At 43.6% G+C, this 23,443-nt stretch overlaps 1 protein-coding gene across 2 annotated transcripts in view; it reads right to left on the reverse strand.

The window, feature by feature from the left end:
* Nucleotides 1-23,443, reverse strand: part of PAMR1 (peptidase domain containing associated with muscle regeneration 1) — a 44,879-nt gene that overhangs the window by 13,692 nt on the left and 7,744 nt on the right. For both annotated transcript variants that reach the window (XM_083601880.1, XM_083601881.1), the window contains exons 2-6: nt 20,145-20,321; nt 18,286-18,414; nt 12,870-12,984; nt 11,556-11,773; nt 8,659-8,766 (exon numbers count right to left, since the gene is read on the reverse strand). In XM_083601880.1, the coding sequence (XP_083458006.1) occupies nt 8,659-8,766; nt 11,556-11,773; nt 12,870-12,984; nt 18,286-18,414; nt 20,145-20,321 (747 nt within the window). The remainder of the gene's footprint in view (nt 1-8,658; nt 8,767-11,555; nt 11,774-12,869; nt 12,985-18,285; nt 18,415-20,144; nt 20,322-23,443) is intronic.

Here is a 23,443-nt window from a genome sequence, read left to right on the forward strand (position 1 = left end):
GAATCCCTTAGAAATCTGTGTCTTTGGATACAACCTTTCCGGTTATTTGGTTAACCCATTTAATTATAGAACTGAACTGGTTTGCATATAAGACTGGGCTGAATGAAAACTATAAACGTCCCCATCAAACTTCGCCTTCTTGCTCTATGCTTCTATCATTAATATTGTGAACAGGTTCCAGAAGGTATCTCTTGGTAAGCACATGGGGAACACCACAATAAATAGCTGCTTAAAAGGAAGATTGTGGGGCTGAATAAAGGATGGTATTTTCTTTAAATAATAATAAAATAACAATAAACCAAATCTGTATCCTGCCCTTTCCCCACTTAGCTCAGGATAGCCTGGCTGAGACATTACTGGGCTGTTTTGTTTTTGTTGGGGAGGGGGTGCTCTCACTTCCCCCCAAAATTGTTTTGGTACATCTACAAATATCAGGCTTTCCCCAAGCCTGCCAATCACTCCCAATCACAGCTAATCAATATTTTGTTGTTATGGAGTAAGGTTGCATGTGATTAGGAAGCATCCTGGCAATGCTATGCGTTATTATGACTTTATTGAATTGTATTCATTGTTTTGATGAAGTTGTTGTTGTTGGCTTCAAATGCTATTGTGCTTGATATTATAAGTGACTGCAATGTGTGTGTTTTAAAGCTCATGTGGTTATTGTAAGCTGCTTTGAGCTCAACATCTGCTGTTGGGAAAGCGGAATACAAGTATAAAATCAAATCAACCCTCTGAGATGCGCAGGTGGTGTCATTTTGGTTGTGCAACGATCCACATTTGCAGAATGCATTTGTCATTAGTATAAAGGATTTAGGGTGGGGGGAGTGATTAGGAGAGGGGAGCAACATCCCTAGCTGAAATAACCCTGAGGTGACATTATTGAAACACCCCATACTAGATAGACTGTAGTTTGGCTGCTTTGTTTGGAAGCAACAGACACTTCTGAAGACATTAGCCCCTTACAACAATCCAGTCAGGACATAATCTGAATAACCACAGCCAGATCCAGTCCCTTGGTTGAGGCATCAACAGAATTGCTACAAATATGTACCTTTTCCTACCAATAATATTTAAGACAACAGCTGATGTTCATTAATAATCACAGCAACAATAGAAATAATGCAAATATGTGGAGGGAAGCCACCATATGCCTTAATTCAAGGTGACATGGTGAGTCAGTAGCAGAGCTGTGAAAGCTGAATTTTCCCCTCTGCATTGTTCTGCAATTCCAAATACAGAATTGGAGCCTAACCTTCCTGACCGCCAACACACACACACGCACACACACCACACACACACACACACACAGAGAGAGAGAGAGAGAGAGAGAGAGAGAGTTTGCCTAATGACATTTCCATCAGCCTGCATGATTTGCCACAGTTTCAGTAATTCTGCCCTGCTTTCCTTTTCAACAAATTCATCTCCCAGATTGCAATGTGATATATTAAGCAATATACCTTATGCTGCATTTTGCAATGCCAAGAGGTCATCAAATTTTATTTCACTCTGAAGATTTCAGGAGCAACCTTGGCTGTCATTTTCAGAGTCCACACATCCTTGTTCTCAGCTCATGGATGAGAATGCTCAAAAGGAAAGGGATTAAGTAGGACCTCCATTACACGCTGCTTGGTCTTTGAGGTACTGGTCTCAGGGCAGCAGTCAGGACATAGGAAGTTGTCATATACTGTACTGAGTCAAGTCAGACCACTGGCCAATCTAGCTCAGTATCAGGAGTGCCAGCTTGGCTCCATGACTGTGGATGCACAGGGTCATGGGTGCCATGTAGTGCATGGCCCTGGCGCCAAAAATTGTGGATGCCCAGCCCCTTCACGGGGAATTTTGTGGGTGCTTGGGCACCCAGGGCCCCAGGGAGCTGGCACCTATGCTCAGTATTGTCAGCAATGACTGACAATGGGTTTCCAGAGTTTCAGACAGGATTCGCTACAGAGGAGGATTTAGGGCAGTGCAGCCAGAGAGGGCGCTTTCTCAGAGCCCGGTAGGCTTGTCCAGCTTTGGGAAGGAGGTGTGAGGGCTCTGACAGGGTCCTAGAGTCCTCCTTCCCAAAGCCAGGCAAGCACCCCTCAGCTACCACTTCATTGATGTCAGCAGGTAGGTGGTGTGTCTTGAATTTGCACTTAATGCTCCCTACTTCTCAATCCTGTTTGTAGATAAAAGGTAAAGGGACCCTTGACCATTAGGCCCAGTCGTGGCCGACTCTGGGGTTGCGGCGCTCATCTCGCTTTATTGGCCGAGGGAGCTGGCGTACAGCTTCCGGGTCATGTGGCCAGCATGACTAAGCTGCTTCTGGCAAACCAGAGCAGTGCACAGAAACGCTGTTTACCTTCCCGCCGGAGTGGTACCTATTTATCTACTTGCACTTAGACGTGCTTTAGAACTGCTAGGTTAGCAGGAGCTGGGACCGAGCAACAGGAGCTCACCCCGTCGCGGGGATTCGAATGGCCAACCTTCTGATCGGCAAGTCCTAGGCTCTGTGGTTTAACCCACAGCACCACCCGCATCCCAGAGCCAGTTTATCCTGGAGAAAAAAGGCGTGGAGACCCCTGAGAGTTCCATCCCACACTCTAGGCTCTGTGGTTTAACTCTGTGGTTTGTAGATAGCACACCTCTATATGCATTGCTTGGGAATTCAGTCTGATAACTTCGCTAGTATATAATGAACGATTGCATTCTGAAAAGGTTGATACGGTGGGAATGAGATGCTGTGGGAAATGTATGCAAAATGTAGACCAGTAGGGCGATATATTTTTGGAACATTTCAAAGTGCCTTTGGCAGGGCATGCCACTAGTCCTCACAGATTTGGCGTGTGATTTATTCCCTACCACGCACTGTTAATCCCTGACAGCGCAATCCTATAAATTTCTGCTCTGGTGAGTCCCACTGAGGTTTACATTCAGGTAAGTCTTGCAGTCTAATCCTATATACATCTTTTCAGAAGTAAACCCCATTGCTTTCAATAGGGCTTGTTCCCAGGTGTGTGTAGGATTTCAGCCTTATTCATTTTTTTAAACAAACAAACAAAAAGATTTTCCTCTGTCCAATATTAGGAAGGCATGTTCAATATTGGCACTTAGTAATTTCAGGTAATCACATGAACATCTCCCCTTTATCAGTGCAGCAACATCATAGCAGTAGTCTCACAATACTGACTCTGTAAAGATTAATTTCTCTATTTAAAACAAACAAACCAAAAACAACAACCATGTTCAAGACCCTACAGAGAGCAGCTGTTTCTACTTCTCCTGCTGCCAGAGGCTGAGAGGGTGTCCCTTTTAAGCACATGAGTCAGTCGGCAAAGACAAGGAAGCCCTGAAGAACTGTCTTTCTGAAAACCTTGTGTGTGGCTGAGCAATGGCAGTAGGCAGGAGTCAAGCACAGGGGAAGGACCAAGACAGCACTTTCACAGGCCTATCCTGGAAAAAAGGGGGTGATGCTGGAACGATCGAGGAGCTGCTAGTGATAGCACAGTACGCCACAGTTTAGCTCAATGGAGCACCCTTCATTAGGATGCGGGAGAAGTGTCAAACGGCTGGCAAGGGAGACTGGGAAGCCGTAAAGAAATGGAAGTTGGATCTAAGCAATGAATTCCCCATTCAATACAAGATCCCAGCATTTACTCAAGGACTTGAGCTTGCTGGGCTTTGTTTCAGACAAAGGTGACAGGAAGTCTCAGAGCAAAAAGGGGTCAGAGTCCCTCGCTTAGAAGGCCAGCAATTCCCTGGGAGGCCCACTGAGCCAGAATGCTCTGCACCCCCTGAGAGGAACACAGTACACAACTTGAAAGGGGGGAGGGGAGGGGGAAAAACCATTTCGAGCCTGGTCAAAGAGAGGCTGAGCAAGGATAGGACTGTATTCCACATATACATAACAGGGGTTAATAAAGCACTGGGGTGGGGTGGGGGAAGAGAGCATTTATGCTAAAGTTTTCCAAAACTTTGGCTACTTACAGCCTAAGTGTCCAATCTGACTGTGGGTGGAGTTTGTTAAATTGCTACAAAAATAATTTGGGTTGGATTCAGACTTCGGCTGCATACACACGGCTGCTTTTCCAATGTTAGAAAAAGGCACTTCCGGAAATATACCAGAATATTGTGGAAATGGGAGTGCCTGATCACCTCATCTGTCTCCTGAGAAATCTCTATGTGGGACAAGAAGCTACAGTTAGAACTGGATATGGAACAACTGATTGGTTCAAAATTGGGAAAGGAGTACGACAAGGCTGTATATTGTCTCCCTGGTTATTTAACTTATATGCAGAATTCATCATGCGAAAGGCTGGGCTGGATGAATCCCTAGCCGGAATTAAGATTGCTGGAAGAAATATCAACAACCTCAGATATGCAGATGACACAACCTTGATGGCAGAAAGTGAGGAGGAATTAAAGAACCTTTTATTGAGGGTAAAAGAGGAGAGCGCAAAATATGGTCTGAAGCTCAACATCAAAAAAACGAAGATCATGGCCACTGGTCCCATCACCTCCTGGCAAATAGAAGGAGAAGAAATGGAGGCAGTGAGAGATTTTACTTTCTTGGGTTCCATGATCACTGCAGATGGTGACAGCAGCCACGAAATTAAGAGACGCCTGCTTCTTGGGAGGAAAGCAATGACCAACCTAGACAGCATCTTAAAAAGTAGAGACATCACCTTGCCAACAAAGGTCCGTATAGTTAAAGCCATGGTTTTCCCAGTAGTGATGTATGGAAGTGAGAGCTGGACCATAAAGAAGGCTGATCGTCGAAGAATTGATGCTTTTGAATTATGGTGCTGGAGGAGACTCTTGAGAGTCCCATGGACTGCAAGAAGATCAAACCTATCCATTCTTAAGGAAATCAGCCCTGAGTGCTCACTGGAAGGACAGATCGTGAAGCTGAGGCTCCAGTACTTTGGCCACCTCATGAGAAGAGAAGACTCCCTGGAAAAGACCCTGATGTTGGGAAAGATGGAGGGCACAAGGAGAAGGGGACGACAGAGGACCGGATGGTTGGATAGTGTCTTCGAAGCTACAAACATGAGTCTGACTAAACTGCGGGAGGCAGTGGAAGACAGAAGTGCCTGGCGTGCTCTGGTCCATGGGGTCACGAAGAGTCGGACACGACTAAACGACTAAACAACAACAACAATTGTGGAAATTTCTGTGTTATTTGCTTCCAGAAAAAAAATATCCATTTGTAAATAACTTTGAAATGAAAGCTAAACCTGCACTATTTTCCACTATATTTCCAGAAGTGGCTTTTATGTCAAGTGAAATCTAAAAGATAATTAAGAGTTAGGGAAACAGGAAAATGGAATAAACTACCGTGTGAATGCATGCTTTGTCATACTTAAACACACTGAAATCAATGGGACTAACTTAGATCTGGAGTCAACTTTTGCTTGAGAGCCTGGCAGGTGGGTTCATGTTAATAGTCACAGTGCAGCTGATATATCTGTGGGTGGAGGCGTCCTAATGGTAAGTTTGGCAAACAGTCCTGTACTCTACTCTTATCCTTCCTCAGGCTGTCCAGCAGGGGTTCAAGCAAAGAGCAGAACAACACAGGCCTTGTCCACACACACAATTAATGTGCATTTGCAGCTCCTTCCCCACTGCAAAGAATTTGGACCTCATCCACCTGATGCTCCCCTGCACCAGTCCCCTTACCACTTCTTCCAATTTATATTTAGAACTGTTTTGAATTTGCAGCTGCTCAGTCCACATACGGTTGCACTAGCCAACTGTGCCAGCAACTTTCCATCTTGTTGCAGCCCTTTAAGCACCAGTTTAGTGCACTTTAGTTATAAATTACAAAGCCCATTGCCTGGCTTTAATGATAATGGAGACAGACGAGATCTAGCTGCAGCTTCTAATGGTTTTCTTTTACATCTAGGGATTGAGGCTGGTGGGCTAATTAGGATGAAAATTAGCCCATCCAATTTGCTCTATTAATAAAGGACTGCACATCACTTGAATAAGGGGGTGGGGAGAACTCTTTGAAATCCGTCCCTAACGCTAACTATTCATACAATTTAATTTGACAGAAGTTTAGTAAGCATAGAGAAGAATCAGGGGAAACCAGTGCTTTTTTCTGGAGGGGTACGCATACCCCTAAACATTTTGTGAATCTAACAGGAGAAGAAACTATTTTTTAAAATGTTTAGCTTCTTCTCTAGCACGGTGAATAATCAGTTCTGTTGTTACCCCTGATGGCAGCCTCATTTCCTGTCACGGTGTTTCCTGAGTCTCAGACGGAAGCGAGCATTTAATGTGTGAAGTAGTGTGGAATGTGGATGTGTGGCATTTTACTTATGAAAGTTTGGCCTCATTGAGGGGTAGTATTTCAATATGATCAATGCATGTTCTTTGTACTTTTGTCCATTTACTGTATTTATTTTCCCTGATTTGAACTATAAAATGGGGGTTTTCTTGAGTCAAAATGAGCGTACCCCTAAACATTTTTTAAGGGAAAAAAAAGCACTGGGTGAACCAATATTGCATATGCATTACATGAGGATGGAGATAACACCTAAAAGTGGTGGGAAGATAGAAAATTCCCTGATTCCTCAAATCCACAACCAGGATGATAGCACTGGAAAATTAACAATTCAAAGTTAAGCCATTTCAGTTGTATGATCTCTAGGAGAACTCTTCCATTTAGGGTGATATTGCAAAGGTGTCCTCCACCCTCTGAATCCCTATCTACTGAGGTAATGCAAATACCTGTGAAGCAGGACCCAATCCACCTACTGCAACTCAACCACTTTGCTTGATGGGACAGCATCCCAGAAGGCTTCCCTTGCAGTCATTGTCCTACTGCCCTTCACCCCAGCTGAAGTTCGTAGGTGGGGAAATTCCTGGGTCAGCTATGGGGCTGGTTGTGCCATCAATAGGGTGTGTAATACTTGACTGAAGGCATATAATATCCAACATGTGGATGACCTCCCCTGTGTTGCCTCTGTCCTCCTCATGTCCGTGCCCTATTTCAGTCCTCTCACTGGCAGAGTATTCCGCCAGCATATCCTGGGCCATTCTGTCAGGATGTCTGCCAGGACAGCAGTTCAGCTAGCACAGTGAGCTTCATGCAAACCCTATAGCTCCTCAGCCAATGGATCGTCAGTATATAAGATTCTGCCCTCAATTTTCTCATTCCAAAAGCACTTCTTCTTGTCTGTCAGGAAACAGTCTCTTATATCAGCAGGATCTGCCTAGAGAAAAGCTACAGTATATCCGCCTCTTTCAAAGACATGGAATAAAAATGTTCCTGGCTTAGTTTTGAAAGCATTAAGGCAGAAATAATTTTAGGTTCATGATTCTCCTCTATGTATCGAAATAAAGTTGTGACTGTTTACCCATGTACTACCCAGGAAAAAAATGTTCAGGCTTTGTTTGGTAATACCGAAGGAAATTTTGAAAATGTGTGTCAGGAGTGAATTTTAACAAAGACTGCCATAATTCTAAGACATGGGTAGGCAAACTAAAGCCTGGGGGCTGGATCCGGTCCAATCGCCTTCTAAATTTGGCCCACGGACAGTCTGAGAATCAGCGTGTTTTTACATGAGTAGAATGTTTGCTTTTATTTAAAATGCATCTCTGGGTTATCTGTGGGCATAGGAATTTGTTCATCCCCCCCAAAAAAAATATAGTCCAGCCCTCCCACAAGGTCTGAGGGACAGTGGACCGGCCCCCTGCTGAAAAAGTTTGCTGACCCCTGTTCTAAGATTTTTAGAATTTAGATAGCTGGGGGGCACACCTCAAGTCTTTTAGCATCTTATAGAGCAGAGTGATCAATATATTACCTTCCCCCCAATGTTCTTCTGTCATGAGGTATTCATGTTCTTCATTAAAAACACACTCCTTTATAGAGAATGGTATTATTTAAAATAATACATAGCTATACCCTATTTCAAGGGTTTCAATCTTTTTGGCCTGTTAGCACAACTGGAATTTTGAGGAGGTGTCATATGTGCAAGTCACAAAATGGCTGCTGTGGGGAACTGGCAATGACAGTCACATCTAAAAGCAGAAAAGCAGATAAGAGCACAAAATGATGGTCCCACTCGCCTGACAAATTGGCCTGCAGGTGGCGGGGGTGTGGGGAACTGGCCTACCAGGCAGAAAAGCTTCCCCACCCCAACTTAGCATTATGTATGAACCCTGCCCAGCAGTTTACAAACTTTGGTTTGTTTTAATCAAGCACTCTTGCTTAAGCATGGTTTGTTGGGCAACCCCATCTCAGATGTTCACCACAGTACAAAGGTACAAGGCAAGGGCAGTTAGAAAACAAGGCAAACTTTGGAGATGCAAGCCATCTGTGGGACAACTCATGCTTAAATTGAGGTTTGTTAAGTAAACCATGGCTTAGTTTTATGTGTGGACCAGGTTATTCTTTCTTCAGCACCTTCCAAAGCATTATTCTTGTTATTGTTATTATCATTATTAGCCATTGTGTGCCAGTTATCAGACTCCATCAGCCTGCTGGCCTGTGTTCCTTTGGGAAGAAGAGCAGGATATAAATTTTAAACAAACAAACAAACAAACAAACAAACAAACAAACAAACAAAATATTCTGTATAGCAATGCTAAGCATTAAGTGAAAACACAATAATTCAAATCAAGCTCATGTACATTCACATTCACAGGCATAGGGATGTATGTACTCACAGCTTTCACAGCGGTTCCCAGTATAGCCAGCAAGGCAAGCACATTTGTAGCCACCAATTTTATCTAGGATGCAGGTTCCGTCATTCAGGCATGGAGAGGAAGAACAAGCTGGGGAAAAGTATAAGGAGGACCATAAAACAGCTTCCTTCACCTCTTTCATCTCTTATATGCACAGCCATCCCGGTGTGAAAAACTTTTGTAAGAGAACGTATTTTCAGTGAATGTTCCTGTTTTTAAGTGGTAATATAGACCTGTGCTGTGAAGAAAATCATTTTAAAAGTTCTTCCATTTACCAGAACTTCTGACCTGACTAAGCCTTATTCTTCATGGTGAACAATATTTTTCTCAAAGACAGGGCATAGGCAGAGTGGCCTTATCTTTGCAAATAATCTAAACCTGGAACTAAAAAAGCGCAATAGACACCTCTGTGGTTTTCATATAGATCACCTGAACTTCCTTTGCCACCTGGCCCCCAAGGAACTTAGGACACAGCCAAGACTTGACCCATTATGATTTCGGAAGACTAGAAATAAATGGGCAGGAAAGAAGCCATGGAGAAGGAAAACTGTACAACCCACAGAGTTGCAATTACAGCAGAAGACCCTGCAGAGACCAAAGGATTATGAAATGTCAGTGAAGAGATCTACATGGGCAGCGAGAGATCTGAGCAGGGGCTTAATGAAGCTGATGTAAGCAGGCAGTTCCCAGCAACAGAAGTGCCAAAAGTTGAAAAACAAATCTCCCCAAATGAAACTATATAACAGCATACTTTATAGTTTCTACAATGATTAATAAAACCACCCCTTTTTATTTTCCTTAGTTGCAAAGACCCTCAGGCAGCCTGATCCTAAACATGAACCCTCATATGTTAGCTCCATTCACTTCAATGGGACTCCTCGTAAGAATGCTTAGGAGTGTGGTCCTAGCCAAGGATATCACCTGATCCCTTCTGGGCCACTGCACAGTCTTTAAGTGCTACAACCTGTTCTTAGCAATAAACAGGAGGACAGCCAAGGAAACTCTGTTCATCTTGTTACACCGATCTCGGCTACCCCTTGAGGTTTTTGTCTAGAGAAGGATTTCACACTGCTATATCTTGTTAAATTTGTGCCAGAGGTCTCCATCCCACAGTCCCCCCCCCCCAAGCCTCTTCACTCCCCATGCAAATCACATTCTTTCCCATAAACAGTGTCAGCGGCCTTGCAAAAGAGAGCGTTTTAAAAGCTTTTCATTTCAGCTGCACATTAGGCCAGGACAGACTCACAATAAGGCACACAATAAAGCTTCCTTCTAAAAACTGTAAGCCCTCCATATCCCACTCTGCATAGATTACCACTGTAGCAACCACCCAATCTCTAAATAATTGCTGCTAAAAATGGGGCGGAAAGAAAAGTAGATGGCAGCAGCAGAATACTAAAAGGCTCCCGCTGAGCGGAGGAAACAAGATCCATTCATTCTGCCCCGTATGGAATACGTTAGTCCCAAGAGTGTGGGAGGCCTTGCTGCAACATACCCCACACCAAGTTCAATTTCACAGAGCCGACTCTTGTTTTTCCTTTTTCCTTTTTTTTATAGGCTGCTTAATTAACACAGTGCTACTTATAGCAACTCCTGTGATGGTACTCTTTGCACTTCATGCAATAACGAAAAGAGAAATCATGATACAGAAGATCAAACAGTAAGTAAGGTGTCCAGTCTGAAGTGATAACCCCCAGTGGACTGAGAGTCAGACTTGGGAAGGTAGAAGCCCGTGGTGAAAGCCATATGCAACATTCCAGCTCTACAGTTCTATGATCCTTACCAAGAACTTAGTCTCTGGGCTCTTCAAGATGACCTGTTTATTGAACATTCATCCTGATTTGCTCACATAATGCTTATATGGAAGCTAGACTATGTCTGGTCTTTATTGAGCATCCTTTTTGATTCGTTTATGAGGTAGTTATCCTATTTGCTTGTGGGATATTTTGGTGTCTCCCCATTAATCATCCATACCTTAAAGTGCATTTCCCCATCACTTTCCTAACTGCAGAAAGTCTGTTATTTTTAAGTGGACTTGTTGTGCCAAGGCAACAGAGCACTTTGTTCCACTGTAATGCTGCCAACCTAAATTTCCGGCACGTGCTTGAACCACTTGCACAAAGTCTGGACACACCCTTTGACAAGTAGCTATTCCTCAGGCTCAATTTCCCTCCAACCTACCCTTCCCCTCCATGAAATGAAATGGTCAGGCAAGCAGACCCACAAACCTTAGAGCTGGAAGGGGGGGGGGGAGAGGGCAGGGACTTGGAACAGCCTGGCATAGCTTTATGCACCATATATAGAGGGGAGAAATCTCAGAGGCAATCAGAATCATCTAATCCCCCCTTTGTTAATTCACTGTTTTATGGCCCCATAGCAGTAAGGTTCTAACTCCTGAGATCAATTTTCAAAGGATTCTACAGCTACATACATATGGAGAGCTAAGGATTCAGAAAGGGCTTATCCACACTTACTTTTGCTCCACATTTCTAGACACAGGTCTGGGCTTTCCAGGTCCATGTCTGCATGCTTTTTCTTTTGCTCCGAATTGCCATTTACTCCGATTCAACAGTAAATATTGGGTTTTCCTAGGGAAAGCAGCAGGGCAAAATAAAAAGCACAGACCTGTGCCTAGAAAGCACAGGGCAAAAGGTAACCGTGGATGAGCCCTAAATTAGTCACATAAACAGCAAGGGGCAATCTTGCGAGTAGAATGAAACAGGACCATATTTCACACTCATTGGATTTTTTTCCTTCCAAATCATGTGGCTAAACCACTGCAAGGGATATAGTCACACGATTACTTCAATAACTCAAGACTTTTCTTTTCACCCAGGTAGCTGTTGGGCATGCATTTTATACTTTTTCATCCTACTTACCTGTAATTTCTTCAAAGATGGCATGAAACCCATCAAAGTTCTTGGAACCATCTGAATGGAAGAGAACATGGAGAGAAGGCCCTGTGCTTCGGATTGGGAGAGGCCTGTCATTCCCACAGAAACGCTTAATTATCCTGCTATCAATGCTATCCCCATCTCGGATCTCCACGTAATCATACTGGCACATGTAGTCAAACTCCAGACTCAGCATAGCAAACCTTGGACACAAAAGGGGTGGAGTTTTTTTTTACAAATTCAGATGCCAAAATTTGTCTGTATTTCTAAATTACTTCTGTGCTCCTAAATGAGAGAAACAAGCCTCCCACCAAAGCGCTTCCTTTACACCTTCAGTTTCACAAGATAGCCTTCAAAGATAGCCTTTGCTACTGGCAAAGGCTTCCCACATGACTTAGGCAAGTAAGCAGACACTCCTCTGGGTGGGCTGAGTTTGTAACCAGTCCTGTGGCCCCAACGCTATGCCACTGCCCTGTCCTATCCCCATCCAAGCAATGCCAATGTTGGGAGGGTGGCTGCACCCCATCAACCACACCACTACAGTTGAAAACCCCTGCACTGCTGCAGTAAGCTTTCCCACTTACTCTGCCCCATGCCCCTGTGTGGGACCCTTTAAAGGCCGAGATAAATTGTGATGCTTTGAGCATTCAGTCAGGAATGCTCATAAACTCCAGTGCTCCTGGTGGGACGCATAACAGCAGGTTCAAGGTGGACACAATCTTCCATGCAACCTGACCCTGACCTCATGCATTCCACACAAGTGATATAGCATCACATTCCTGCTGGAGATGCGGAGACTTGAATCCCCAGTCTATTCCTCAGTGGGAAAAGGATTCTGAGAGGATGCACAGTTGCTGCCTCCCTCTTTGCTTCTTCACAGGTAAGTTTTCTTGGGGCCAGACACGGGGAATCACTTATCTCCTTAAAGACACCATATGCAAACAGCGTGCTCACTGCATCATTTCTGACACAGAAAAAGAAATACAGCCAGGGTTTTATTTATCCAGCCGGAACTAGCTGGAATTCAGTTCCGGCACCTCTCAGGTAGTCACCATTGCCATTCTAAAAGAATGAGGGAGGCATTCCAACACCTACTTTTCTAGAAAAATAGCACTGAATACAGCCATTTTTAGTCCATTAATTATTATTAATGTTAATGGTTGGGGGAGCAGAAAAACTCCACTGGAAATCCCTCTAGGTTCCAGGGTTGAAATACTAGCCTGATGGCTTAACACGCCTTAAATATGTACATAAACTTGAAAAGAAGGATCTGTATGCTGAAATGCATCTCCCACCTACCTTAACTCAACAACAAAACCAGGTTTAGCATGAATAGTCCACTCACAGCGGGCATTCAGTGGATAACTCTCCAACAAGATCTGACCCTTGGAAGCCTGCAGAACCTGACCACATCCTGAAGGGCAGGGAAAGAAGAAGATTTATATTAGGCTCTGTGAGGGAACACAGACTCAGAAATAGCTCAGAGCTAAATGGACCAGTGGTGCAACTCAAGATAAGGCAGCTTCATATGCTCATATGTCCTAATCTGTGAGACTGAGGTGTGTTCAAACCAGGATCTGAAACTACAGCTTGTTGAGCTGACTGAGTTAAAAGCAGCTTCCTATGTCCACCTGGACAGCCACAATATATAGATGGTGAGCCTTCTGCTCAATGTGATGGGTCAGAAGCGGTGCCTGCACCACCTCCTAACTTATAGGAAACTACACTGGGAAATCAAAAACGATTGCCCAAGGTAGAATTTAAATCTATTATTTTAGCACTGGTTGGTAATAGAATACAGTTGTGCTCTTCCACAGCTTCTGGTTATTTCAGCTTCCTGGGCAGATTGTCCCCATTGGTAAACAGTGGGATTCATTGCCATTTTGACTTTATGTCTAGGTATCAGGTATCAAAGTCATATTACTAGCCTCTACAACATCTTCCATGTTGCTGCTGGAGAAACATTTGGCATGCACCCAAGTATTAGGACTTTGATGTGTGGCAAGACAATCTCACAACTGTACCCCCATAGGTTCAGACTCAGGTAAACTATCAGTACACATTAGATTTGTTCAGAACTTCTCATCTGTGTGTTCCCTGGATGAACAGAAGGAGAGGGTTTGCTCAGTCGCCCCATTTCCATACCCTCTATGTCAGCAAACTTTTTGAACAAGGGAGCCAGTCCACTGTCCCTCAGACCTTATGGGGGGCAGGACTATATTTTTTTTGGGGGGGTGAACGAATTCCTATGCCCCACAAATAACCCAGAGATGCATTTTAAATAAAAGGACACATTCTACTCATGTAAAAACATGCTGATTCCCGGACCATCCATGGGCTGGATTTAGAAGGCGACTGGGCTGGATCCTGCCCCTGGGCCTTAGTTTGCCTACCCATGTTCTATGTGTTCAGAGAAGATATTGCAAGAGAGATCTGAACAAACCACAGTTTTTAGGGTTGTAGGCAGGCTCACTATATTTCCCATGTGTGCGGGAGATGAGCAGTGGCCTGAAAAAGCTCAGCCCATGAATGGTGCAGCTTTGTCACATCCAGCAACATGCCATGTGCCGTAGCATGATATTTCCTCTTTCCTGCAAGACTCTACAGTGTTAAGACTTGTCCGTTCTAATAAAAGAAAAAAAATCTCCTTTTGTCAGTTTACCCTCAATTACCCTCAATTAAGTGCACTCTGATGAAACGGAAAACAAGCTCGGAAGGGTTCATCATAAGTGTTTCGTTCCACACCAGGGCTTGTTGGTTCCTGATGTGAAAGGCTGGAGAATTAATTACTTTGCCCCCATGGCTGTCATTAAGATGCTATTGGGATATGCCAGGATCTGCCGCAACGTACATGATAATGCAGCTTCCCACAGTGGAGAGAGGAAACCTTGCCCTGTTGCTGGCTCCTACCTCAAAACAACCTGAGACAAAGCTGCAGGAAACCTTCTTCAGAAGGATTGACAAGGTCCTTGAATCACCTCAGAGAACATTCCCTTTTCGTTACAAGGGGGCTTTTGAGTTGCCTTTGTTGCTCTTGCCTTTTGACGAGAAAGAACTGGTGCAAAGAGATGTTGGCGTGCCGGGAATACTGAGTGCACCTTTCTCGGGAGAACATTACGGTCTGAACTTGCAGAAATTCCTGCCAAGGAAATAGGACTGGCCAACAAAGCAGGTGGTCCAGAGGCTAAAGAGAGAGCCATTCAAAGAGTGGCCCCAAAGAAACAGGCTCATATTTGCCACAAACTTTTGCATGAAGCATAGCTGTGGTGAGATATGGATCTTCCATTCCCTCCGCCATCTCAAGCTCTCTCAGGAGAGGTTTATGTAATGCCCTGCCACCTCTCTCTCAACAAATGATTGAGCAACCAGCTCCACCATTTCCACTCAAAGGGATCTTTTCTCTCTTGCCGAAGCCTGAAGAAGAAGAGAAAGACCTGGAAAGTTCTCAAGAATAATTTACACCCACAATGGCAAATCCTGGCAAATCCTTCCTTGCTTCTGAGGAGCGGAGAGGGAGGGAAGAGTGAGAAAAGAATCCATTTTGGAGGACTGTCAGCACCACTGTGCCATCTGAAAAGGAGGGGAAACTGTTTTCTGGGACACACAAAAATTCTTGCTTGAGGCAAAAAAAAAAAAGAGAGCGAGAGAGAAAGAAAGAAAGAAAGATTGTTTAATCCTTTCAATAATTGTAATTTACACTCTATGTTTATTTAAGGTCACCTGAGAAAATTCATGGGCAGATAGCTATCAATAGGGGTGATGAGTATTATTACTTCACACAATCCATAAATAATTTATGGGGTCCACTGCCTCAAAATGACTTAGGTGACTTAAAAAAAAAAACCCTATCAATGTGTATTATCCTTTACGGCTATATGGGAACTCTTGTTAAGAGGTAAATATGCCTTATTTTCCACTATGTCCACTAGGACTTTGCTCTTCCACCAGACTATATGCATCTGATTCATTTGCATAGTCTTACATAGAATATGTAAGCCAATCACATTGCCAATGGTCTTGTCCCACTTTTGATGGGTCCAGAGCCAAGTCTCACCCAGTCTATAGCCTGGCAGGGTGCCCCTATGGGTGCCCCTATGGGTACTTAAAGAATGGAATCAGAGTTGGAAGGGACGCCACATATCATCTAGTTTAACTCCCTGCAATGCAGGAATCTCAACTAAAGCATCCATAACAGATGGCCATCCAACCTCTGCTTAAAAACCACCAAGGAAGGAGAGTCCACAACCTCCTGAGGGAGTCTGTTCGAACAGCCCTTACCATAAAAAAGTTCTTCTTGATGTTTAATTAGAATCTCTTTTCTGCATTCTGACATGATCTCTACACTGTTGTGAGGAACATAAAATGCTGCCTTACACAGACTGCTGATCCAGCTGTAGACACTGTCTTGCCTACAATGACTAGCACTGGCTCTCTGGAGTTTCAGACAGAAAACCTTTCCCAGGCCTGCCTGCAGATGCTGGGGGCTAAACTGCAAAGCAGATACTCTACCACTGAGCTACAGCCCTTCTAGATAGTGCTGAACTGCAATCCCCTCTGTGACCATTGGCCCAGAGCTGAGGCCCAACCACCCATGCTCCCTAAATATCCCTAAATCTGTTCTGGGAGGTTGGAGGGAACCCACAGAAGAGATTTACCTGCCCTGAGACCTGTGGGTATAAGGCAGCATATAAATTCAATGAAATATAATCATCATCATCATCATCATCATCATCATCATCATCATCAGAGGTAGGAGCAGGGAAAGTCCTGTTGCACAAGCAGACCTTGTTCACCATGCACATACCCCCATATATCGCTACACTGAATTTCACTCATATTTCTAAGAACTCTGCTTCTCTCTCCCCCTGTCCCCGTTTCAGCCATATCTACTACAGTGGCACCTCGGGTTACAGACGCTTCAGGTTACAGACTCCGCTAACCCAGAAATAGTTCTTAACCTCGGGTTAAGAACTTTGCTTCAGGATGAGAACAGAAATCGGGCGGCGGCAGCATGGCGGCAGCAGGAGGCTCCATTAGCTAAAGTGGTACCTCAGGTTAAGAACAGTTTCAGGTTAAGAATGGACCTCCAGAATGAATTAAGTTCTTAACCTGAGGAACCACTGTACTAACCAACACAGACTGCTATGTCCGCAAAAGCAGGATGTCCATTAATGTGGTGTGAACTACACTCAGGCTGTGAAACTCATAAAAAACTGCAGTAAAGCACACATCACAAACAAATGCTGGTGGAAGAAGGAGGAGGAGGAGAAGAAACACACACACACACACACACACACACACACACACACACACACCTGGCTGGGTTTCCCCAGCCACTCTGGGCAGCTCCGAACAGAATATTAAAAACACGATAAAACACCAAACATTAAAAATTTCCCTAAACAGGGCTGCCTTCAGATGTCTTCTAAAAGTTAGGTAGTTTATTTCCTTGACATCTGATGGGAGGGCGTTCCACAGAGCGGGCACCACTACCGAGAAGGCCCTCTGCTTGGTTCCCTGTAACTTGGCTTCTCGCAGGGAGAGAACCGCCAGAAGGCCCTTGGCGCTGGACCTCAGTGTCCAGGCTGAACGATGGGGGTGGAGACGCTCCTTCAGGTATACCGGAAGGCCGTTTAGGGCTTTAAAGGTCAGCACCAACACTTTGAATTGTGTTCAGAAATGTACTGGAAGCCAATGTAGGTCTTTCAGGACCAGTGTTATGTGGTCTCAGCGGCCGCTCCCAGTCACCAGTCTAGCTGCCGCATTATGAGATGGCACATAGTTGATGGCCATCACTGCCTTGTGTGGCAGCAAACCCCACAGTTTAGCTATGCGCTGTGTGAAGAAGGGCTTTCTATTGCTTGTCCAGAGTCTTCCAATATTCAACTTCATGAGAACTCAATGAGTTCTGGTGTTATGGGAGGGAGGGAGAAAAACTTTTCTCCACTGCATGCATACTATTATACTCTTCTATCATGTCACCTCTTAGTCACCTTTTCTCTAAATTAAAAAAACAAACACTGTTATGTTTTGTTTCCTCATATGTTTAGCTTAATGATTTCCCCATTAATCCATAATAGTGAATATGCCTGGGTGGAAAGGAATCACTCTTTTTATATATTAATAATGCCTTTTTCATGGAAGAGCTTCTGAGCACCACCTTCTGGATAGATTGAGGTACTACAGTAATTTGTACACTGTGGAAATATTTTTTAAAAAGCAAGGTTACCTAGTCTCCCCTATAGCCTTGGAGATATTTAAAGAACTTGACCCCTCACAACCTCTATTCCATATTGTATCATTTCCTGCAAATATGATACAAACAAGTAAAGTACTGCCAGGCAGTGACTACTGGTTTTTGACACATGGTTGCAATGGAATGTTTATTGCATTTGCCATTAACTGTTTTATATTGATGGCTTGCTTTGCTGTGACCTTAAATGTTGCAATATTCATATAACTAAACTGGATTATCTGTTGAATTGTTGCAGGTGGGATTCAACTAAATCGTTGCATCACCCATTCATGGCTCCCACCTTATCCAATATTCTGAACTGCGTCGGCCATGGCAAGGATCTGCTTCCTGTCCTGGATGAGTAGCTCTTTGGACCTAGCCATGCATCTCCCTGATTCCCACTTCAATCAGTCTTCCCTCCGCCGTATTTGAAGCAGTACCCTTTCTCCTATTGGGGAGCATGTCTCTAACAATACTCACTCATGCAATCTCCTCCATACCAGCCTGCTCTGCATTCTGCGCAGTAGATGCCCTTGATGTAGAAGTTGTCTAGCGTTCCTCCCCAGGATCCATTGCGACAGGACTTACAGTTTTCAAAAATCATACAGCCTAAAAAAGAAGAGAAAAACCATCCGGTGTGTGGAAGGCTACGTTCAGTTTTTTTCTGGATGGGGAATGACATTTAGAAAACATTTCTAGTCTGATTGAACAGACCTTGGTTTGGAAAGTGTTCTGAGCCACATATATGTGATTTGTGTCCCCCTGAACCCTCTTAAACCGGTTCTGGTCTTATCCTCGAGCCTTCAGTGTGGATTATGGGGCACAGCAAGATGCATGTGGGGAAAGGAGAGGGAAATCCCTTTATTCTAACACAAGAATTAACTGAATACTGCCCAATATCTCTGAACATTTAGCACTGTGTTTGAGCATACATAATCTGTATCTCAGTCTCACAGTACAACTGGAATCTCATAAACAAACCTGACTTTTATATCAAAAATACAACACTGCACAAATTCCAAACACTTAAAAAAAAATAGACCTAGTACGAATTGAAACTGCTGGGCATGCACATTGGGCTACAAAGGAGCAAATGAAAGTGGATGGCAGAGATAATACAGCAGACAAGCTGTCACATACTGTGTTTGCTCTGGACAGCCAGAACAAGTGATAAAAGACTGGCAGCCTGGTTAGATTGTAGCTGGAAATGTATATCTAAATCTACTTACAGTTCCTTGGCTTCAAGATGGAGGAGCCGGAGGACTTGGGCAAAGCTGTTGGCCTATATGGTACTTCCTTTACTAAACACTATCTAGGAAATTTGACTATTTCCTTGGGATAATGTCAAGTAGCAGGAGCAGACTTTGGTTATATGGTGCTCTAAGCAAAGACAAAATTTGCCCTCCTCCAAATATTTCTTATTTTCACAATAATTTCTTTTGGTACAGTTGCTTTTTAATGGATCTTCTCAGTAGGTACCCATATAGACAGTGGTTTTTTTTCTTTAAAAAATATGTTTAGGGGTATTCTCTTTTTCCTACTTATATTGAAATACTGCCACTCAATGAGGCCAAACTTAGATTCACAAAATGTTTAGAGGTATGCGCCTCCTGCATCCCCCCAGAAAAAAGCACTGCATATAAATATAGGTTCTATTATTGCTACTGTAGTATTAGTAATAGTGTTATTTTGTGCCCCCTCAGCTCAGCACCCTGTGCGAGGGAACCGCCTGCACTGCCCTAAATCTGGCGTTGCAAGTAGACTAATGACCCAGGGTAAACAATTTGGATCAATTCCTAATAGAACTATTATCTTCTTGGTTCTACTGGCTGTTGCTTCCTTATCCCTTTGTCTTTACTGTTTTCTTATTCCTTTTGCGGAGCCTGAGCTCAGCAACTTTGTTCCTATCTTTTTAAGTAAGGCAATGTGCAAGCCAGGCCTGGGAGACTCAGGAATGAAAAATCCTCATCTGGTGCTGAAGCCAACAATGACTTTACTCTCTGGAGGGCTTCCAGGCATACACGGTGAAATCCTGGAAACTTTCGACTCTGAGCGTGAGTTTAAATTATTAGAAAAGGGGATGTACTAACGGCAATATGCTAAATGCATTAACTTTCATCAACTCAGTAAACCATTTGTATTGGCACCCATCCATCTCTGAAAAGAGAGAGAGAGAGAGAGAGAGAGAGAGAACGAACCTATTCATCATCAATGTCTGGCAGACAAAACAGGCTGCACGCTCCACCTAGCTACAAACAGGATCACTGAATAAAGATTTATGTCTGGTGAGAACACCCAAAAGGTGAGGGGATTCAGATAAGGGCAATTAATCAACATACCTGGGTGGATTAAACAGGAGTCACACTCGTTGTCCTCATTCCTGCAGCACGGAATAGTGTAACCTACCACTTCTTTTCGCCCGGGGCACACACACTTTATCTGATCGTACTCACAACACTCCCGACACATGATATTCCATTCGGCTCCCGGACAATTTTCATTGATCACTGTATACCCTGCAGAAAAGCAAAGGGAAGGGGTGTGTGGCAGGGAATAATTCATTATTGGCAGAATGTCATCCATTCTGTTACAGCCAAACAACATGTCAGGCAGGAGATCTGTGGTTTGATGTCCCGACTCGAAGGACTGTCATTTGGCCGCTGTTCTTTGTTGCAGGAGACTCAGCAAAATGTATCTTGACTATCACAGAATCCAGGGATGAAAAGAGAGCACCTCAACCCCATTTCTGCACAATGCCATCAACAGGATCCTAGAGATATTAAGAGGCAAACCATAGGCTTGACCTGACTTCTGCTTTATTTAAATAAAGCATTGTTCACTCATTTTGGAGTATCTAAGAAGAGGGATCTGATTCACATTTCCTTCCAGCTTATGGCGTTTTCTGGAGAAAATAGCTGCTGCGATGCATTTGTTTCATATGACATACATTATTGTTGTCAGATGACAGATTGGGAAATTGTATAAACACTGAATTATATTTTTGCTGTTGCATCCTTATCATCTTCTTAATGGTTTACCTGTTTAGCGCTGTAGCTGAAATAGAATTGCTATTACTGTTGCTACTACCTATCTGAGTATTGCAGAATATTTGTATGACCGTTATTTTTTAAACAGTATCTAAGGTTTTCAACTTGGCAGATGCTGCCAACTCCTCTTTAAGAAACGCCAGACTGATACTGCAAAAATTGTGACTGTTGGCTAAGAAAGTAATTCTGCAGATTCCATCTTCCTTCCATTGGCATGCTGTCTGCATCCAGCAAATTGAAATTTAATGAGCTGACAATTCTATCAGGGTGTCCCTCAACCAAAAGACAGACCTGAGGGCTGTTACTGTGGAGCCTGGAGATAAGAGGAGGTTGCAGAGATGAATAGAGGAAGGAATGCAACAAGACCGTCCTTCATTTTTGTCAGCAGCAGGGCCTTAAATTTCCTGTTTTGTGTTCATTGCAACAAAACTGCTTCAATCTGGATTATGCCTTCCACACACAAAGTGACTTAGAAAAAAATTACAAGTTTCTGGCAAAATTAGGCACACTGAAGTCACTATGAATAGAAACATAGGAAGCTGCTATATACTGAATCGGACCATTGGTCCATCTAGGCCAGTACCATCTACACTGACTGGCAGTACCTCTCCATAGTTTCAGACAAGGAATCTTACCTTTGAAATGCTGAGGGTTGAATCTGGAAAATATGCAAAACAGATGCTCTACCACTGAGCACTATTTTTCTAGAAAAAGAGGTGCCAGAGCTTACCATGAATTTCTCCCTTGTTCTCTTAAAATGGCAATGGTGCCCATCTGAGAGGTGCTGAAGCTAAGCTCCTGCATCTGAATAAAGCCCTTGGTAGGACCCTTCCCTAAATACAATCAGATACATGTCTAATTAGAAGTAAGCCCCACTGAGTTCAGGGGGACTTACTTCCAAGTAAATGTCCATTGTGCTTTTATGAGCTAACTGATTCCCATGGAATCTTCATACATTATTATTATTAGTAGTAGTAGTAGTAGTAGAAGAAGAAGAAGAAGAAGAGTTTGGATTTGATATCCCGCTTTATCACTACCCGAAGGAGTCTCAAAGCGGCTAACAATCTCCTTTCCCTTCCTCCCCCCCAACAAACAGGTGAGTGAGGTGAGTGAGGCTGAGAGACTTCAGAGAAGTGTGACTAGCCCAAGGTCACCCAGCAGCTGCATGTGGAGGAGCGGGGAAGCGAACCTGGTTCACCAGATTACGAGTCCACCGCTTTTAACCACTACACCACACTGGCTCTCAGTAGTAGTTGTAGCAGTAGAATTTACCCATCCTAAGGCATAACCTCCAAGTGTGCCTATTTTCCAGGGACAGTCCTGGAATTACAAAAGCCATTCTACCTTCTGATTTGATCCCAGAATGTCTCCATTTCCCCCACCAGGGCCGCCACTGAGCTCAGGGAAGAGGATGAGCCAGCATTATGCAGCTGTTCCATAATCCTGTTTAATAAACTCTACACAAAGGATATGTTGGTATTCATGGAGACAGATAGTCAGAATGTATGGGCTGTTTATTACACCAATGGCTATTAAAAGTTAGATTGGAATTTTAGACCCATCCTGGTTTATAAGTCAGGTGGGTCCATTTTTATTAACAACGGCTATAAAATCTGGGTGACAGGCTGAGCCCTGTAATGTGGCTTGCAACAACTAATTGGAGGGTTTATTCATAGTTTGGATCACAAATATGAACCAGGTGAGGCTTTGTGACACAGAATCGGTTTGGATGCAGTCTTCCAATTATGAACACTAGAGGGCTACTAAAGCAGAGCCTTTTTAAACAAAGCAAAGAAATAATGCAGAGCTTGTTTTTTTGCACTGGATGTCTTGGCCTTAGAATTCTATTGAGGAAAAATCTCATGGCAGCTTGAACTCTGATGAAAGTACAGAGGGGGAAAAACATACCACAAAGGGTTTCAGAACGTCACAAAGTACACAACTGACTTCAAGCTATAATGCTTCCTTTCTTCATAGGAAATTGTTTCATTTTATCTGAACACACAAGTTTCACATTCATTCCCAGAAATCTTTTTATTTGCAGCAAACAGCACTTTCGGAGGGAAATAGACACTCTGGAGTGTAGAGATGTTCTCGAGGGCAGTATTTGGCCAGAAGACAAGACAAAGAGGGAAAATAACCCCTTCCCAGACTGCAATCCCAATTGGTATCGCAGGCCCCAAGCCTGTTCCCCTCTATTCCAAAGAAAAAGCCATGGCCAGTTCTAAGCACAATAGCAAAAAAACACCTCAATAAACATGGAACGTTTAGTGCTATTAAGAATAGCCCTTTGGATAATGCCTGTAAACAAGACCTGGACACAATAGCCCTCTGCCCTCACTTGTGATTCCAGGCAACTGCCACCCTGAGGGATCCTGCCTTCAACAGTCGAGGTAGAAGCTAGCCGTCATGAAGTACACATTTGTTGGAAGAGAAGAACAACCAAAAGGACTCCCTGACAGATTTATTGTGTTTATACTCAGCATAATTCTCTCAGCTACATGGAAAGGTATTTGCTGAGGGGAGGTGGGGAGGAATGCATGTTTTTTTTCCGGCTCCATGGTTTAATTATCCTAAAAAATGATTAAAAG

The sequence above is a fragment of the Podarcis filfolensis genome (genome assembly GCF_964270895.1).
Source record: "Podarcis filfolensis genome assembly, chromosome: 1".
NCBI classification, from domain to species: domain Eukaryota; kingdom Metazoa; phylum Chordata; class Lepidosauria; order Squamata; family Lacertidae; genus Podarcis; species Podarcis filfolensis.